This window comes from Strix uralensis, chromosome 4 (assembly GCF_047716275.1).
Source record: "Strix uralensis isolate ZFMK-TIS-50842 chromosome 4, bStrUra1, whole genome shotgun sequence".
NCBI lineage: Eukaryota > Metazoa > Chordata > Aves > Strigiformes > Strigidae > Strix > Strix uralensis.
The window spans coordinates 82,626,039-82,645,688 of record NC_133975.1 but is presented as its reverse complement, the minus strand read 5'-3'; the positions used below and the strand labels follow the sequence as shown (position 1 = coordinate 82,645,688).

At 37.5% G+C, this 19,650-nt stretch overlaps 1 protein-coding gene across 9 annotated transcripts in view; it reads right to left on the bottom strand.

The window, feature by feature from the left end:
- Nucleotides 1-19,650, bottom strand: part of LRBA (LPS responsive beige-like anchor protein) — a 424,097-nt gene that overhangs the window by 97,753 nt on the left and 306,694 nt on the right. For all 9 annotated transcript variants that reach the window (XM_074867473.1, XM_074867476.1, XM_074867474.1 and 6 more), the window contains one exon: nucleotides 18,890-19,009. In XM_074867473.1, coding sequence (XP_074723574.1) covers nucleotides 18,890-19,009 — 120 coding nt within the window. The remainder of the gene's footprint in view (nucleotides 1-18,889; nucleotides 19,010-19,650) is intronic.

Here is a 19,650-nt window from a genome sequence, read left to right as displayed (position 1 = left end):
TACTTTCTAAAATTTAAGCCTTTAGATATGATAAATTCTTACCATGTTCTTAACACAACAAAGAACTAAGACACAAGAGGCTATGAAGCAAAAAAGTCTGAACATTGGTTTTGATTGCATATTATGCACAAAGAAACTTTTAAAACTAATGAACATCACGTATACAAATAATATTTGTAAATATTATCATTACTGTAAAGCAACAGACAACCAAGGACATTAAGAAGTTGGGGAAAACAGCTTCTTTTACATTTTAATACAATCCACATTTCAGAGTGCTAATGCACAAATGGCAGTCCATAGTTTGGGTGAAAGTAGCACCATATATATTCATTACAAAGGTGTAAAACCCAGTTATATTCTTATTCTCTCTAACATAAAGGGTCTAAGAACTTAATGTTTAGGCTCTGATCTAAGATCTGTCAATGCCTAGAAATATTTTTTTTTTTAATTCTAAAATACCTCGAGTTATACCACTTTTTTGAAAAAAAAAACCCACACAAAGCTGAATCAAGTCAGTATTTTTCTTTCATGGAAAGGTCCTTAACTCAATTATGAGAAACATGAGGAAAAAAAAAGGAAGGAATTTCACACAGTTACAAGGTCTGTGTATGCCCTAAATTCCTTGTCAGAATCATCAGGGCTTTAAACAAGTGTGCTCTGTAGGCCTGTGCTGGACAGGACTGGAACGTGGCATTTAACACCTCCATGGCTGGCCCACCCTTGCACTTCTGCAGACAGAGCCTGCTACCTTAAACATAGTTGAGGAAAAAATGCAAGCACATACAGCAGAGGAATTGTCATTTCCAAGTCTTATGAGAAAAACAAAGTAATACTAATGGCTAAACAATTTTTTTTTTTTTTTAAAGCAGAAAATGGTACATTTAGTGCAGAATCAAACACCATATGCTAGGAAGAAAAATGAAGCTTAAAATTAAGCTTAAAACCATAACCAAGCCCATAACCTTAAAACCACGGATCAGTGGAGCGTTTCCCTGTTTTGCAAACAGACATGCAACTTTGTAAATTGTCATTTATTTTGTAAAATATACACTAGGATATCCATAAACATATCTAAATTAATGTGATTAGAACCTTATTTACACACTTTTATAAATGTCTGCAAAGTCCTTGCATAACACTTAATAGAAAAAGCCTATTAAGGCATAACATATCTATTTCTGTGCTTAATGTATTTTAAAAGTGCTTTTTTTTTTTGTGGAACTTGATGTTGAGACTTAAATACACCCAATAAACCTGGCAATTTGATGGATTTAGAAAAATTGAGCCGCTAAATTAGAGAATTTACTTCCTTTGTAAAGAAAGGATCAATACGTGTAATTGCTTCAGGAAGTGTATTTCATAGCAAATGAGTGGTGTAAAATTGGTCTTCCATACAGCAAGTGCAAACTGCATGCCACTTAAGAAGTCGGAAAAAAAAAAAAAATCAGACTGCCCTCCTGGCTTTGTCTACAGTGGGTGCAGTATGGAGCTACGTCAGAAGCTCAGTAGATCAGATCTGAAACCCAGTCTTGCCATGGGTCAATGGCTCAGTGGTCTCCCAGATAGCCCCTCAGGGCCAGCCACGGCATGAGCAGCTTTCCAAATGGCTGAGTGCAACGGGGAGGTCATCAGATTGCGGACAAGGTCAATCCGAAGTAGCCAGGGCAAAGACAGGAAAGATCAAGCAGGAATTAAGCTATTATCACCTCCATCCTTGTGTGAAACACTGCTTGGCTTTGAATTGTACGTCTTTTTGTTTACAGTGGCCTTAATTAACTAGGCAGGGTAAAAACAGGCTTCTGTACCAAATGCTTGACAAGGACATGATAAAAAGGAATTTTAAACTATTTAATTCGATGAGTGAAAGAATAAGAATGTAGCAAGGATAAATGTGGGTAAAAGAGAAAGTAACGCTGAACTTTCTGTAGTTTTTATCATCACAGAAACTAACAAAGAAAAAGCAGAGACAGTAGGTTCTTAATTCGATAGCAGCATGCACCACCAATACGAAACCATACCATGATTCTGAATACTTAAAATATAAGCTCATTACATATGTTACTGATGTTTTTATTTATCTATCTATCTGTACAGCTATTCATTAGTTTATTTCAAGATCAGAAAACATTTGGCTTTCTAGAACACACATTGTTTCCATTAGATTACACAGAAACAACATGCTGCCTGGAAACTTCAAAATTATCAGTAACTTCTGTTAGTTTGACTATTAGAAACTTTTCACGAAACGTTATTACTCCAGAAATGAGTTTTCCGAAAGTTTTTCACTGTCACCACAATGATACATTTTTACAGAATGAGCTTCTTTATTATCTGATTTTCTTATCCTGACCATGTGCTAGCACTTACACATGGGAAAAGGGAGTGCAAACAGACACACCGGGCCGTTCTAACTGGGTAGTATTTAGTGCCAGTTTTCAATGGCTTTAGATGGATGAAAATGACATTAGTTAAAGGCCAACAGTTTTTACTAAAACCAGCAAATAAACCTGATAAGAAAATATTAAATTTTTATCAAGTTTACAAGCTTCATGTATTCGGTAACTGCAGTCCTTAACAGTCCTTCTCAACTCTATTTGTGGGGTCTTCTCCTTTTTTCTTAATGTATACACATCACATGCATAGACTGACATGGAGATAGCAGACGCTGACTCAGCATGTGTAACTCCATTAATAATGGAACTTTTTGGACACCTGAGAACCTTAAAAAGATTAATTAATGCACTTTTTTTCTTGTTTTTTGAGGGTTGCAGGAAGGAGTTACTTGTGGTTTCACACAAATGAAGATGCAGGACCAGCCATGAGGGACCAGATTGAAGGACCACTTAGTATGTCACCTGGAACAGTGACAAGCACTGGAAGACTAACACGGGGCAAATACAGTCTTTCCATGGGTATTCTCTCAGCTTCTTACAGTTAAATGGCCTAGAACTAACCTGTACTTCTAATTTTAAAAATCATTAATCATGGGTTCCACACTGTAGTTTCATCTACAGAAGTTTTTCCTTTGGCTAGTCTAAAACTGCTTCCTAATAGTTCCAGTGGATGGTTCTAGTACCCATATTGTGAAACACACTAAATATTAATTCCTTATTCACTCTTCTATATGACTTTCTGGCTACCATAAATCTATATTGTCACATTCTTCCTCAGTGGTCTCTTTTTGCAAGGAAAAGGATTCTAGTCAATTTAGATTCATTCCCTCTGGAGGTCTTCCCTTCTAACTAACCATTTTGGTTGCCTTCATACTTTTGCTAATTCTACTGAATCCCTTCTGAAATTTTACACATACAGCACATGTACTGTATGGTAAAATTGTCCCACATTTCTTTTGTTTATATGATTTCATGGAAAAACGAAAACATCTGTATGATTTGTTGAAGCTCTTGCTTTAGCACAACTGTGCTGAAAAATTGTGTTGGAAATTAGTTTCAGAAATTCCTCTGTTGGAATTCACCAGTTCTAGAGGGTGGAGACAGACTTCCTTATGATAAGCAATACTTCACTCCTTCTGCCACGTTTTTGATTTCATTACAACCGATGGAGATGCTCGTGGTGAATATCAACATGAATCAAACACACAGTATTTATAGTGGTATATATGTTTTTTTACAAAATTAAAGACAAAATTTGCCATATCAGGATTCTTATTAAAATGCTTATAAAAATCTGCATATAATTAAAATACAATTGTTCTCTAACAAAAATTGCCCTCTACCATATGGAAACAATCATTCCTAAGGAAACTTCACTAAAAAGATTTTTTTACAAACAAGTAATATCAACAGAATGTCAGTTTAACACTGGTAATTTATTTTCATGTTTGCCACCACACGTAAAAAAAATCTATACAAGACACTTTGTTTCTTTAATGTAATGAAATGTTATTCTTTTCTTTTGTTTGGAAAATAATAGACAGATGCTTTTTGACGCAGAGTTATATGATCTGCAAAGGTGTCTAGAAACAGTGACACAGATTCCCTAAACATATTAAAACATTTATAAGATACCAGATTTTCAAACTAAATTATTTGACAATCACATTAAGCAATATTAAGCCTATATATAACCTGTCAAACAGAATAATAAAAATGCATATTAGCAGTCTAGGTTTTTATTCATACTGCCACACTTTATTTCCTCTGTTAGGGGACTTAAATGGCATTCAAAAAATATATACTAATATATTAAATTAATTCAGATTTCATTTTTCACACTTCAATGTAATAATTTTCATGACTGTGAGAAAGTATAATTTCTAAGTACCCATGAATTTCCCTCCATCTGCTATATGTGTGTTATTTCTCACAGAACTAAGAAATTGCCTCAAGATATTGCCTGAAATCCTCCCAACTTGTAAAGAAATACTTCAGCAGCTTTCCATTAAAATTCTAAATTGAATTAATGAAGAAATAAATTTTGTCAATGTCTACTCATCCTGTTGAAGTTCTAAGAGATTATATTTCAATAGAACTATTTCCTGGTTTAAAAAATATATTAAAATCTTCAGTGATTTACAATTAAGCAAAGAAAATTATAAAAAATGCAGATATTTAGTAACGAAATACATGATAATCACAGTTAGTAGATGATTCATTATTGATCAATAAGTAGATTTTGTTAAGTCAATACTTTATTGCATAAAAAAATGCACCTTTAAGGCACTTTAAACCCTGATAGTCAATACCTGGATTATATCTATCTACACAAAATTATTTTACTTTTACTGAGAATATATATAAAAGTATGCAGTGGTAATTATTGACCGTATGTATACACTATGTAATATGTAGTTCAGGTTAATTTGACAGAGAAAGAGGAAAAAAGTTGTATATATAACTGCGTTCCTTTCTTCCATTTTTTTTTTTACATTAACTGAAAAATCATAGAAATCATTAAAAGTTCTAGATGAAACTTTGAAAGGTCACCTTGTCCACTTTTCCATTCACAGACAATTATAATCAGGTATTCTTGAAGGATGTGTCTCTGCCTTGTTCTTTTAAAATTTTCAAGGCTGGAGACCCTATGAATTTCTAGTGTTCATCTCTTCATACCCCTAGAAGGTCTTTCTAACATTTAGGCTGCTTTTGCTGCCACTGGAGCCCATTTCTTTCCTATTCAGGCTGAATACAAGCAGCAGTCACCCCTTTTTACACCTATCAACGTGTAGGAGCAGTTTTTACCTCAAGGACAGCGAGATCCATTCCCACCAGAGCTTTCTAACCACTCCTGCACAGCAGCACACTGGAACAGGAACTAAGCATACAGCAGAATTCATCTCGTTTTAAGAAAGAAATTCTTTACAGTGAGAATTATTGTTCACTGGAACAACCTCCCCAAGGACCTGGTAGAGTCCCCATCACTGGAGGTTTTCAAGATGGGATTGGACAAGGTGCTAGATAATCTCATCTAGGCTTCCTTTCCCACAAAATGTTGGACCAGATGATCTTGCAAGGTCCCTTCAGCCTGGGCTGTTCTGTGATTCCATGGACAAAGCGCCAGCCAAAATCCCCAGCAGGCTAAAAGCATTACAACTGCCACTGCTAAAGCACTTCACGTTTCTGTCCTTGTTCCTCTTTTCTCCAAAGTAAACAACCTAAAACCTTCACCTTTATATCACTGGTCCCATTTTCTAGACCTATGGTCATTCTCCTTTGGACTTCAGCAAATTAATCCATAATTTACTTGAAGTTTATTATTTCAACAGCTACACAAAAAGTTTGGACAGATATTAAAAGTATTTGTTTCATTTTCAATACAATTATGGCTGGGTATAAAAGAAGTAGACCACAGATATTAGAGGGAACATTCTGATCCATACACCCAGATCTCTGTATTTTTAACTACTGCAATTCCCACAGATTACCATACATGGACCTGACTGAATTTAGAATTATTATTTTTTTTACTCAGACAAGTATTTTCCCATTATGGATCTTGGCACAATTTTACAGAAAAACAAATCTTTCATGAAAACCAAAGATCTGCATCCTAAACATGTTTAAAGTGTTGCTACACCAGATATACAGTTTATGGTTAAAAATCTGAATTACTATGTAGCTGCTTCTGAATTTTGCTAGTCATTGCTCTTGGACATTGTCACAGAATCATCTAGGTTGGAAAAGACCTTGAAGATCATCCAGTCCAACCATCTTTGACCTTGCTACAAATACGACATGAAATTTCTCCTATACAAAGGTAATGTTGCCAGTTTGGCAGCAACTTTATTCCTTTTAACTTTTGAAACTCCCATCTATTAGATGAGAAAGTCTAAAACAATGCAAAGCATTTGTAGAAAAGCTTATCAGGTTACAGGATGTCTTCGGCATGCTGATGTTAGGCAGCCTGTTTCAATAAGCATGAGTTGCCATTTTGCAGAGCTTCAACTCTTTTTTTTTAAATATGTATTTTAAAGGAAGTCATGAAATTTGTCATCCTCCAGTTTCTGAATCTTCCAGCAGCTTGGAACTTTAGAGTTTCTTGCCTCTAGTACCAAGGTTTAAACGTGTTGCTTAACATGCCTTTCAATCAGTCGTATTCAATCCTGTGTGCTCGTTGGCCTATCTACAGCAACCTCCATTTCCTCCAAAAATATTTTAAGTTTCTAGGTCAATTTTAGTCAAATTTTACAGAAGGTTATAAAGATAACTAAGTTCCTACAAGTTTAAAAAACAATAAGCAGGCAAGTAGAGCCATTATATGAGTGTGTCTTGAGGGGCCCAGTAAGTGCAGCGTAAGTTCACCTTTTAGTAGTGTCCACAGAAGCTACACAGAGGGGGCATCATAACAAATGTCCCATCACTGAGAAATTCTTAATTTCAGGCTTACAGCTTTTTTGACAAATGAGTCAATCAACTGCAAGAAGCAAATCCGTAGGAGACAAAGCATCATCTGTTCTAACACTTGCAGAGAATATTTTTTTTTTCCTTTATAGAACATTACAACTATTAATAACCTTTTCCAAACATACAAACCTGATGTATTATTAGGTAAACAGAATTTTCCCAGTGCCCACCTTAAGGTTTATTGCCCATGAAGTTCATCAATGATGGAGTCCAGATTCTCAAGTCTTCTTGAAGACTTAAAGAATCTCATGCTTGAAAGAAAAAACTCACATTGAATACAAAAATCCACACTGACTACACGTGACCCAACAATAACTTAGTAATCCACACAATAGTCACAGAAACTAAGCAATTATCTATGAGTGCAGGTAACACTACCAGTATTTTAAATTTTATGAAATAGCCTATTTATATTTGGTTACAGATATAACTTGTCTACCATAACAAAGATTTTCTGCACAGTTTGTGCTTGTTTGGCTAAAATATATCAGGACCCACAGACAGGAGCAGGTTTAACAGTCTAGAAAAAAGAGGACCCAGTAATTCCTGTGGATACTCAAAAGTTTCCCTAGATGTACTTCTTTCAGTAAAAGTATGTGAATAAGACATGTGATTACAGGACAGATTACGACTGGATTTCGTATCATTTCTTTAGCAGAAGCCAATGGATTTTTTTTTTTTTTAATAAATGTTTTGCATAGGCCTTTAAGAATTCACAGCTGAAAACTTTAGCCTGGATGGCTTTTAGCTGTGTATGTTTTGAAAGTTGTTATTTCACTCAAAATATGTACTGGAAAGGAGGAAAAGTTAAATAGTAAAGGACTGAGGTACACGGGCATATGATATGACTATCTGAGGATCTGTCTGATGAGATCAATGTATTAAATGATTTAATTTTGCTTTTACTTATTGCAACCATTCCTTTAATTTTAAATATTTCAATAGTGTTAATCAGATGCATTAGCTATGTTTTAATGCCACTGTCTAATTAAGAAGTCATGGCATCAAAACTCAAGAAATCTGGTTAAATATTGCACGCTTGTAGCCAAGGTTTTCTTTATTCCTTTTAAGAACAACTCACAAAATCTGAAGAACAGTACATAACAGCTCTATGATAGCTTCAAATAGATTTTGAGAATGTCCTGCAGCCAGCAGAAACCTTGGTTTAGCACAGGCTTACTCTAGTTCAAAGTTGGCACTGTCAGTTTCCATAGGCTGACTGTATGTATCAAAAACATTGATATGTATCAAAAACATCCAGGACCAATTTCAGTCATTAGCATAGAGATGACTTAGAGGAAAAGAATTAGAAAATGTATGAAAATTGAGAAGACAGAGGGCTACTTTCAGAGCTCTTTGTTTATTACAGTCTATGGTTTGAGACATTTTAGACCCACGATTATCACTTAAGTTATAATTTAGTTCTTAATCTCGGTATCCTATTCATAATGAAATCATTATGTCTTTTTAGCATTCTCCTGCTTCTCAAACTGTCCCCTCCAAGGACACTCCTGAAGAATCTTGGCCAAACCCACTATCCCCCAATCTCACTAAGTGTTTATATATGTCAGATTCCCACTTGATAACACCAGTACACTCTTAGAAGCCCAAGACAACATTATAGCAGACATTGTTTAATACTGTCACAATTTAAAAAGATGTTAAATATGAAACTTGATTTAAAGAAAAATTGTCCAAACAATGTGATGCTAATGAGTCTTATAATATAGTTTACTTGACAAAACAGCATTTCTGGACCCAAAATTAAGTTGTTCTTGTCTCCTGAGAAGATAAAGGATCATAACTTGCCCCACCTGGCTGAGATATGAATTCAGATACTATCACACCAGCCTTACAATAGCTGTCACTGATGTGTGTTATATCACAAGACTGACTTTCATAAATTAGTCCCCATTCTATGATGGAACAATCTGGAACAGCATATTTGGAGCTTACTAATGCTTTTTGTAAGTTTATGGTCTTCTAGCATCTCCTTTTTCAACAAAACTAATCAAATGCACAAAAAAAACCCAACCCATAAGCACATGAAAAAGGAACACACACAAAGCAGTAGAGGGAAAGGCATGAAAAACAGTACGTAACTCTATACTAGTGACCGTAACTTGGTTAAAAATGGTTTAAAAAAAAAATCAATCACAAAAAGCAAATCTAATTTTCTTTTCAAAAGGTAACTGCAATAGTGGACAGTGAAAGAAAAAGAGGCAAGGTGTTGCTTCACTTTTGAGAAAGACCTCTGAGACTGTCTCAGTCTCCCATGACATTCTTATAAGCAAAGTAGAGAAATGGAGATGAGATTAGGTTACAATAATGTGGGAGTACCCAAGCTGGAAATCCATATTCCAAGAGCAGTTATCAATAGCTCACTGTCAAACTGGGAGGACATAGTAATGGGGTCTGCCCTGCTCCTAATACCAGTCAATAATCTCATTAATGACCTGGCATAGAAGGTGCAGTAATAAAATTCCAGATGACACTAAGAAGCTGTTTGGAGGACAGCATGAGAATTTCAAACGATCTAGAAAAACTGTATGTATGGTATTAAAAAAACCCCACAACAATTAGCAAAAGCAACATGGGCAACAATTACACTGTTGTAAATATAACAGTAAATAAATTTATCACAACAGGTTAGCTATGAAACCAGAAATAACATCTGCTTCTGAACAAGTATGTGCAAATCTACTCGTTCATCAAAGAAAAACAGCAACACAAAAAAACCAGACAGCCTTAACTTCTGTATTCTGGAACTTAGTCCAAGCCCCGAACTAAACTATTTTTCTGTTAAACACTGCCAGGCTATCCATGTTTGCTTTTCATACAGTATTAACAAAACTAACCAGGATTGTTTGCACTAATAATGTAAATTAAGAAATAACTAAATGAGTTAATGGTCATGCATGTCTAGTACTTTAAAGGTACTAGCGGTACTCTCACAGAATCAAAATACATTTAATATTCTTCAGTGCAGAAGATTTAACTTAAAACACATGGTTAATTGTTTAAGGGCAACAGTGCTGAGTTAATTAGTAAATAACAATGCCAGAGTGGTAGTGAGACACTAGCAAACTTAGGAAGGATTTTTAATTTGCATTGCTTAAAGAAATGGATAGGGGAGAATGAGGAAATTAAATTTTATGCAACATATCATCTCTTGAAATCAAAATTTGAAAAGTTCAACCACAGGTTATACTACAGTGCAGCATTAGCTTCCTGCTTTGATCACCGATCCAAGGCTTTCACAGGATATTGACACAGATTGGTTGTGACCACACATATGCTTTAGCTTTCTCTGTTGAAGTGATACCAGCCAACAAGAGCTGCTTCCAAAGCTAGCTCATGTTAGTCCTCCTTCTACATTCACTCTCTTCACATGAGAAGCAAGGAAAAATTATTTCCTGTAATCGGCTCAATGGTTCTAAAACGTCACAATTTTTTTCAGCTGGAATAGGAATAAACTCTTCTTCTTCCTTTGTGCCCTCCACACCCCATGCATCAAGATACAATACCATTCACTTTGGTCTTTCACTTTCAAGGTCTTAAAAGTGGCTTCCCAAATTCTTTGTATTTCTATAAATCAATGCATTAAACTGCTAGGTTTTTATCAGTTGTAGAAGTATCAACAGCAATCCAAAGAGCTTATGGTAAAAAAACCCATAATATTATTTAATCAGCCACAATAGCTGACTTCGTTTATGTTCTCAATCCATCAGAAACAGAAGGTAAAGCTTAAAACACTTTCACTTGTTGAGAAATAAATGTTTTTGTGTTTGCCACAGATTGAATTGTATGGACAGTCAGATACTACAGCAAACTCATTTTCATGTCCAACTATACCTACATTTTCAAGAGATTTCTCCCTCAAGTCATTCAATCTATCTCAAATCCTTAACTAGTTGACTCCCCTGAAACAATTTTTGTTTCCCACATCTCACTTACAAAGACATCTTTTACAGCTAAAATAATTTTCTTGTATATAAGGCTACTTGCATTCATCTTTGAAGGAGTCAGCTGCTTCAGAACAAGTACACAAGAAAAATTCAAAGTTGAGATAAAAAAATGGATTAATATTTCAAACGAAGTTTGAACTTAACCAATTATTTTGGTCTGCATCCACAGCAGAACAAACATTTCTAAACATATAGTTTAATAATTAAATCATATAGTAAGACATTCTTCTTGATTACATATTGCTCAGTCTCAAACAGATTACAATGAAAATAATTCCTTAACACAAGTAGATATTTTCAAGTTTAAAAATATTTCATATTCAGCCCAAAAAGTAATATATCAACTCCACCTCAAACACTGCAAAGGGAAGCAAAAAGACTGAAGAATTTATTTAAGGAATTTGCTAAAAAATACTCGACAGAACAGTAAAATGTAATCTACCTATGAAATAAAAAAGGGAAATTCCTAATTATTTTAATACATTTAAATGTTTCATCACTCAGGCAAGCTGACTGGCCTGCTGCACATACAACATTGAGGATGTATCTCATAACTTTGTTAAAGATAAAAAACTGTTTCCTGCGGAGGTGAAAGACTAGGACATGATGTAGAGATCTCTGTACGATGACTTTCTAGAAGGCCATTTTTTACTTAAATGCTCTTATTATTTGCTTGATATTATTATTTTTCATCTCAGCTCTGCATAATTTCCATGTAAATGTAACAATAAAAATTGTTGTCAAAACAAAACATCTTTTCCAATATGCCAGTTGCATTCAGTTAGCGTTGGACTGTAATAGGCATACAGAAGATACCAGTTTAAAAATATGTATCAACCACCTGACAATGTCTCTTAAATGAGAATCCAAGAAAATACATTTCTTATTAAACACTTTGTAAAAAAAAAGTAAAGCCCCGCTCAAGTGCCTAATCTTCTTTAAAATGACACAAGATAAAATCTTAATTTTGCATGCAACTGGATGGTCTTCACAGACAGGCAAGAGCTGTGCTCACGCAATACACTGTTACAGACACGAACCTAAGAGGAAAATTGCATATTGTTTTGGACAAAACCTTGGACCAAATTAAGACAGTTGAAAAACATGTTGATATTAGAAAAGAATGAATAAATGAGATGTCAAAGGCTTTTCAATAACCTTTGAATAATCATTAATGTATTAGTGTTTGCAAATTGCAGACTTCAAGGAAATCCCACTAGCTCTTGCCAGTAAGCAGCATCTTCCAAATTCTGGAAACAATCAAAAGAACATAAGACTATCTATTTTTTAAAAAGTTTGTTTTGCGAACATCAAGTACTTCTAGCACACTACCATACAAGATGGTTAAAATGTAACTACTGATGTGAACTCAGTCTTTCAGGACAGACCATGAGAAAGGACTATCTTAAAATGTCTACAGAGAACGATACTCCAAGATCACAGGGAATAAGTGTAAAACTTAATGGGTGTCATGTTTCATAATATTTGTTGGCTGTAAAGTAGGTGGGAAAGGAACCTAAAAGGAAGAATAAACATTGGAAACTCTTTATTTCTACTGGTGGGGATCAAAACCAGAGGGATCTGTGTTCATTTAACTCCTTCCCGGTCTTTCTCCTCCTTCCCTCCTGAATACACATATGTGCACACATGTACATACATCATGCCAGATGGTTAAAGAAAACATTGGCCATGGATTGTCTCCCATGGAAGTTACTGCTTCAACTGCACATATTCATAGCATCACAGAACCATTTAGGTTGGAAAAGACCTTTAAGACCATCAAGTCCAGCCGTAAACCTAACATTGCTAAGTCCACCACTAAACCATGTCCCCAGGCACCACATCTACACGTCTTTTAAACACCCCCCAGGGATGGTGACTCAGCCACTCCTCTGGGCAGCCTGTGCCAACACTTGACAACCCTTTCAGTGAAGAAATTTTTCCTAATATCCAATCTAAACCTCCCCTGGCACAACTTGAGGCCATTTCCTCTTGTCCTATCGCTTGTTACTTGGGAAAAAGAAACTGACCCCCACCTCGCTACAGCCTCCTCTCAGGTAGTTGTAGAGAGCAATAAGGTCTCCCCTGAGCCTCCTTTTCTCCAGGACAAACACCCCCAGTTCCCTCAGCTGCTCCTCACAGGACTTGTTCTCCAGACCCTGCACAGCTTCGCTGCCCTTCTCTGGACACACTCCAGCACCTCAATGTCTTTCTTGTAGTGAGGGGCCCAAAACTGAGCACAGTACTCAACACATGGTCTCACCAGTACCGAGTACAGCAGGACAATCATTTCCCTAGTCCTGATGGCCACACTATTTCTGATGCAAGCCAGGATGCCATTGGCATTCTTGGCCACCTGGGCCATATTCAGGTGGCTGTTGACCAACACCCCCAGGTCCTTTTCTGCCAGGCAGCTCTCCAGCCACTCCTCCCCAAGCCTGTAGCACTGCTGGGGGTTGTTGTGACCCAAGTGCAGGACCCAGCACTGAGCCTTGTTGAACCTCTGTGTTAGATTTGTGTGTGTGGTGGGGTTTTGATAGTGGGGAAAGAGGCTACAGTGGTGGCCCCTGTGAGAAGCTTCTCAAAGCTCCCCCGGATCCAAGTTGGAACCGCATCTGGCCAAGGCTGAGCCAATGAGCAATGGTGGATGCGCCTCTGTGAAAACATAGGAGGGGAAGTGAGAGGAAGACGAGTTGTGAGGGAGATACCTATGCAAACACAGAGGTCAGTAGAAGAAAGGAGGAGGATGACTGCAGTGACTGCAGCCCAGGGTCAGAGGGCAGGCTGTCCCCCTGCACTCATGGAGGTCACCGGTGGAGCAGATGCCCCCCTGCAGCCCCACGCTGGAGCAGGTGGCTGTGCCTGAAGAAGGCCAGGACTCTGAGTGCCGTGTGATGGCACTCGAGATGATCTGCTCCATAACCTTCCCCAGCACTGAAGTCAGGACTGACAGGCCTGTAGTTCCCCGGATCCTCCTTCTGGCCCTTCTTGTAGATAGGCGTCACATTTGCCGACCTCCAGTCAACTGTGAGCTCCCCAGTTAGCCAGGACTGCTGATAAATGATGGGAAGTGGCTTGGAGAGCACTTCCACCAGCTCCCCCAGTACCCTTGGGTGGGTCCCATCCGACCCCATGGACTTGTTTGTGTCTAAGTGGGTATAGAAGGTCACTAACCATTTCCCCCTGGATTATGGGGGCTCCATTCTTCTCCCTGTCCCTGTCCTCCAGCTTAGAGGCCTGGGTACCTGGAGAACAACTGGTCTTACTATTATAGACTGAAGCAAAGAAGGCATTAAGTACCTCAGCCTTTTCCTCATCCTTTGTTGCTATGTTTCCCCCCACATCCAATAAAGGATGGAGATTCTCCTTAGCCCTCCTTTTGTTGCTAATGTATTTATAGAAACATTTTTTATTGTCTTTTACGGCAGTAGCCAGATTAAGTTCTAGGTGGGCTTTGGTCCTTCTATTGCTCTCCCTACATAACCTTACAACATCCCTGTAGTTCTCCTGAGCTGCCTGCCCCTTCTTCCAAAGGTCATAAACTCTCTCTTTTTTCCCCAAGTTCCAGCCAAAGCTCTCTGTTCAGTCAGGCTGGTCTTATTCCCCACCAGCTCATCTATTAGCACATGGGGACAGGCAGCTCCTACGCCTTTAAGATCTTCGAGAATGTCCAGCCTTCCTGGACTCCTTTGCCCTTTGGGACTTCCCCCCAAGTTACTCTGTCAAACAGTCTCCTAAGCAGGCCAAGGTCTGTCCTCTGGAAGTCCAAGTTCTGCTGACCCCCCTCCTGACTTCTTCAAGAATTGAAAATTCTATTATTTTGTAATCACTGTGTCCAAGACAGCCTCCAACCATCACACATCAACCACAGGTCCTTCTCTGTTCACAAACAGGAGGTTCAGCGGGGCACCTTCCCTACTTGGCTCACTCACAGCTGTGTCAGGAAGTTCTCTTCCACACAGTACAGAAACCTCCTGGACTGCTTCCTCGCTGCTGTATTGTATTTCCAGCAGACATCTGGGAAGTTGAAGTCCTCCACGAGAACAAGGGCTAGCGACTGTGAGACTTCCCCCAGCTGCTTATAGAATATTTTGTCTGCCTCTTCATCCTGGCTAGGTGGTCTACAGCAGACTTCCAGCACAATATCTGCCTTGTTGCCTTCCCTCTGATTCTTACCCATAAACACTCAACCCTATCATCACCATCATTAAGCTCTAGACAATCAAAACACTCCCTAACATACAGGGTTACCCCACTGCCTCTCCTTCCTCGCTTATCCCTTCTGAAGAGTTTCTAGCCATCCATTGCAGCACTCCAGTTGTGTGAGTCATCCCACTGTGTTTCTGTGATGGCAACTATGTCATAGTTTTCCAGCTGCACAATGGCTTCCAGCTCCTCCTGTTTGTTGCCCACGCTGCGTGCATTGGTGTAGATGCACTTCAGTTGGGCTACTGATCCCGCCACCTTTTTGGAGGGAGAAGCCCTAATTCATACAAGACCATTCTCAGGTGCTTCTATGGTTTCTAACACATCAATAACCCTTGTGTCTTTGATGCCGCATGGATCCCCATCCCTTACCTCCACTGAGATGGCAGACTGAAGGACCTCACTAGCACACCATCCCTCAAACCTTGGCATGCTGATCCTGGGCTTATCTCTAGTGAGCCTGGTTTTATCCCTTTCCCCCTTCAAATCTAGTTTAAAGCTCTTTCAGTGAGCCCTGCTAACTCCTGCGTGAAGATCGTTTTCCCCGTTTGAGGCAGGTGTACCCCATCTGTTGCCAGCAGCCCCGGTGTCGTGTAAACCAACCCACGATCAAAAAACCCAAAATTCTTGACATATGAAAACAGTAACACAAAACATACCATTTAAGTAAGACTTCTGTCGTTAATTTCATCAGGACAGCAACATCTAATTTAATTTTCTTAATTAGTTAGTAAATAATTCTGTTTACAAGCATGTATACAGTATGATGTTACCATTAACTACAGGAGCACATAAAAATCTGCTTTATTCAGGCTCTTTGATGCATGTGTCTACTAAACACATTCAAGCACTAGTAAGCGAACATGTTGCAATTCTGCATGCAGAAAACTTCTAGAGGCATATGGGACACTTTAGCCATGGATTTCACAAACAGTTGCAAGTATAGAGCAGAACATCAAGTATTAGGACACTTAGTTTTCACACTTGTAGTAAAATATTTGGTATACAGATATTTCCAACAAAGATGGTTCTGTGCATTTTCAAACTTTTTTTTCCCTAATTCTTTCAACATGTCCTATGGAAATACTATCTCATCCCTCTTCCTGGATGCTCATCCAGTCTCGTGAACAGACTCCTTTAGTCAATCTAATACTCACTCAGTAGAATGTAATTCATGGCAATTCACAGACTCAGAAAGCTGCAAGCAACTCAAGACGCCATCCGTAACAGTAGGGATAGTACCAGCTTGCACATACATAATCTCCAAAAGATATCTAAGCATTTCTGAAAAACCCTCGCTACACTAATTGCCAGGGAAGCATTCACTGTTTTTATTTGTTCTGTTAGAAAGGTTACTTTCACATCTAATTGAAAACTCCCTGATATTTAAGTCCATTCATTCTTATTCTATCCAGCACGGGCAGCAGAGATTTTTCCTTTTTTTCTTGCAGCAGCCCCTATGTGATAGGAGACTGTTAAGTTCCTTCTCAACCTGGTCTTCTTTAGAAGAAAAAGAAAGAATAGCTACTCAGTCTTTCATTGTATTTTATTTTCAAGACCTTGCACTGTTATTATTGTTCCAGTGTGGATTCTCTCCAACAAGGCCACAACTATGGATGTAATACTGCAGCTAAGACCTTATCAAAGCTGGGCAAAGCTGAATATTTATTTTATATATTCTGAAAGTTATACTATGTCCTACTGATGTATCTTCTACAAAATGTTACTCACCTTTTGTTATGCCACAATGTTGTTAATTCACATGCACCAGTGATGTACTACAATCCTACATCTTTTCTTTGCACAGCAGATTGTTCCTTGTGTTATATTTGTACCTAACTGTACGAGAATCTCCACAAAAGTTACAATTCTCACTTTTCCCTAACAAACCTCATCTAACAGTTATCTCAAATAATTTTCCCTTCTGCAAGTGCTTCCAATTCCACTACACTTCCAGTACCTTCCAAGCCAGTATCAATGGAAATTGAGGCCTAACCTGTTATTATCAAGAATTCTACTCAATACATCTTTCGGTTTTAATAATGAACCACTGGTAACTATTCTCTAAATATAGCAGATTCTTTTAGACCAAGTTTTCCAAGCCCACTCATGAGACAACGTCAAAAACTAAGATCATCATCTGCTTCTTCTCTGTTTATAAGGCCTGTTACCTTTTCTCATCAGAATCTGTGATTGATTTGACATAATCTCTTTTTGATAAATATGTGTTTCATTTCCTTGTCTCTTTGTTATCTTTCTGGTACTTAAACATAGTCTGATTATTTGCGTATTTTTCTGTGAATTGTAGCTAAACTCACCTTGTAATTTCTTGATTCTCTTTTTCTTCCTTTTTAAAAACTAAATATTTCATCTGTCCACCACTGCTACCTTCCTCCTCCTCCATTTCTCAAAAAAAAAAAAAAAAAAAAAAAAGGCACTCTGAAATTTTGCCTGCCGGTCTTGTAGGTACAAGACAATGAAGTTCATAATGACCAGCCAATTTGAAAAAAATCTAATGTGTTTGTATTTTCTATACTGTTCTTTCCCAGTTTGATACAGGCATTGCATCTTTTTGTAAGTGGTATTAATTCCACTAGTCACTGATTGCCATTGATTCTTTGGATGCAAGAACGACATTACTTTTTCAGCACTATCAGTTGGTAAGTTTTCTCATTTCATTAATCTGCAGATCAACCCTTTCCTTAACTGTCTCCTCACTATGAATATAGTTATAGAATGATTTCATGTTACTTATGTCTCTTGCTAGTTGCATGACATTCTTGAGTTAGCCTCTGATTTTCTTCCCACTATCCTTTTCCATCCTTCCTTCCATTAAAACAACAATTCTGATAGTACTCCTCCTTCTCAGATTTGAGGACAACAAAGCCTTCCCACCACTGCCAGCATCCTTTCCTCCCTTGTTCTCCTCCCCAGTTCAAAATATTCCTCAGATCCTCTATTTGTTTAGCTCATTCCTTCCTTCACTGGCTACCTACCTAAACCTCTGCCCTATGTGCTCCTGCCCTAGCTTCTTGACCCACTTAATTCTAGGTCTCCTTCTATACAGTGAATAATTACCAGAGCAATTTATCTTCTATTCCCACCTACTTCTTGTTCACTTGCCAGTTCCCAGGCCCAGTGCCCCTGTCAGGATAGGTTCAATATCATTCTAAATTCTATGTTTCATCTTAGCATCCTCAGACACTGGCTTTCTCTACTCAGTATACGGTCTTCCTGGAGACTGCTTCCAGATCTCCCTCGCAGCTCTTTATCCCCTATCTACTTATTCCTTGTTATAAGACTCGGTTTTACCCCTTTGGCCCCTAAATTAGCACAGCCACCTCCTCCTGTTTGTCATAGGACAAACAAATAGGCCACTGCAGAAATTGCCCCAAAATGAGGTTGGATGCCTGGAACCAAAATTATATAAAATAATACAAATATTAACTGCAACATTCTTATCTAAGCAGAGCAGAAGCATGAACAGAGTATTTATGAAACTTAGTGGTTAAAAATCTATACCAGTTTCTACTGACTTTTTAAAGGCTTAAAACTTGTGCAGAGGAACAAAAAGACAGTGAAACACACATCTGTAGCACAAAGGCCAGTTTTGCCTTATTTCAGTCTCAGGGCTAAAAACATTTGCTAAAGTTTTACAAAAGACTTCACTGAAATATTGTAACAGAACTAAAACCATGCGTCATCTCCCTTGCATCTTTTCCCAAATGGTAGGATAGCTTCCAATCATCTTCCTTCCCTTTTTCATAACCTGTGGTCCTATGGTCACAGATACAACAAAGGCAGAAGCAGTATAAAATATGTTATAACACCTTTCAGGAGAGTTTTTACCTTGATATCAGAAGTATCACGCTGACTATTGCGCCATGCTCTTGAAACAGATGAAAAAGTTCTATCCGCGTGATCAAACTTCCCACCTTGTAGATTTAGGAAAAGTGTTGTAAAGGGTTCCTAAATACATATAAAAAGATCAATTAAAAACAGCAGTGTATTTCCTTAGGAAGTTCAGGGGAAAAAAAGAAGGGATTTATTATTCTTTTGGGGTTTGGTTATTAATGAAGCTATTTTTCTGGCAGACACATGATTAATTGCAAAGGGTTAATTCTATTACCCAAAAATGAGAAATAGAAACTGATGTTTATTTGTTCAATAAATGCTTTTTATTCCTACTCCCTGCTTATATATTCAGATAAAGCAAAGAAAATCAAAAGAAAATATTTACACGCTGGAGGAGAAACTACAGTTGTGACCCAAATCGCTCTCGAAAACAGGAAAAAGCTCAATATTTTTACCTTAGGTATTTTTTAAACTAACATGTAACAAAAATAACACACGCGTTTTGTTTTGTTCAAGGTAATCTATTAATATAAAGGGTAGCATTCAATACTTTATGATTGCTATTGTTTAATATGTAATTTATTATTTAGAAAAGAAAAATGTTTGAAAGATTTAAAAGCCTCCTCTTAGTTAAAGAACACTTAAGCACATATTAGTGGATAATTGCTTGAAATTAGCTAAGCGCTATAAATTACTTCAAGGATTTATGTAAGCTTGTACATTCTAACAAGCTTTAATTAATGATGTGCTGCTAA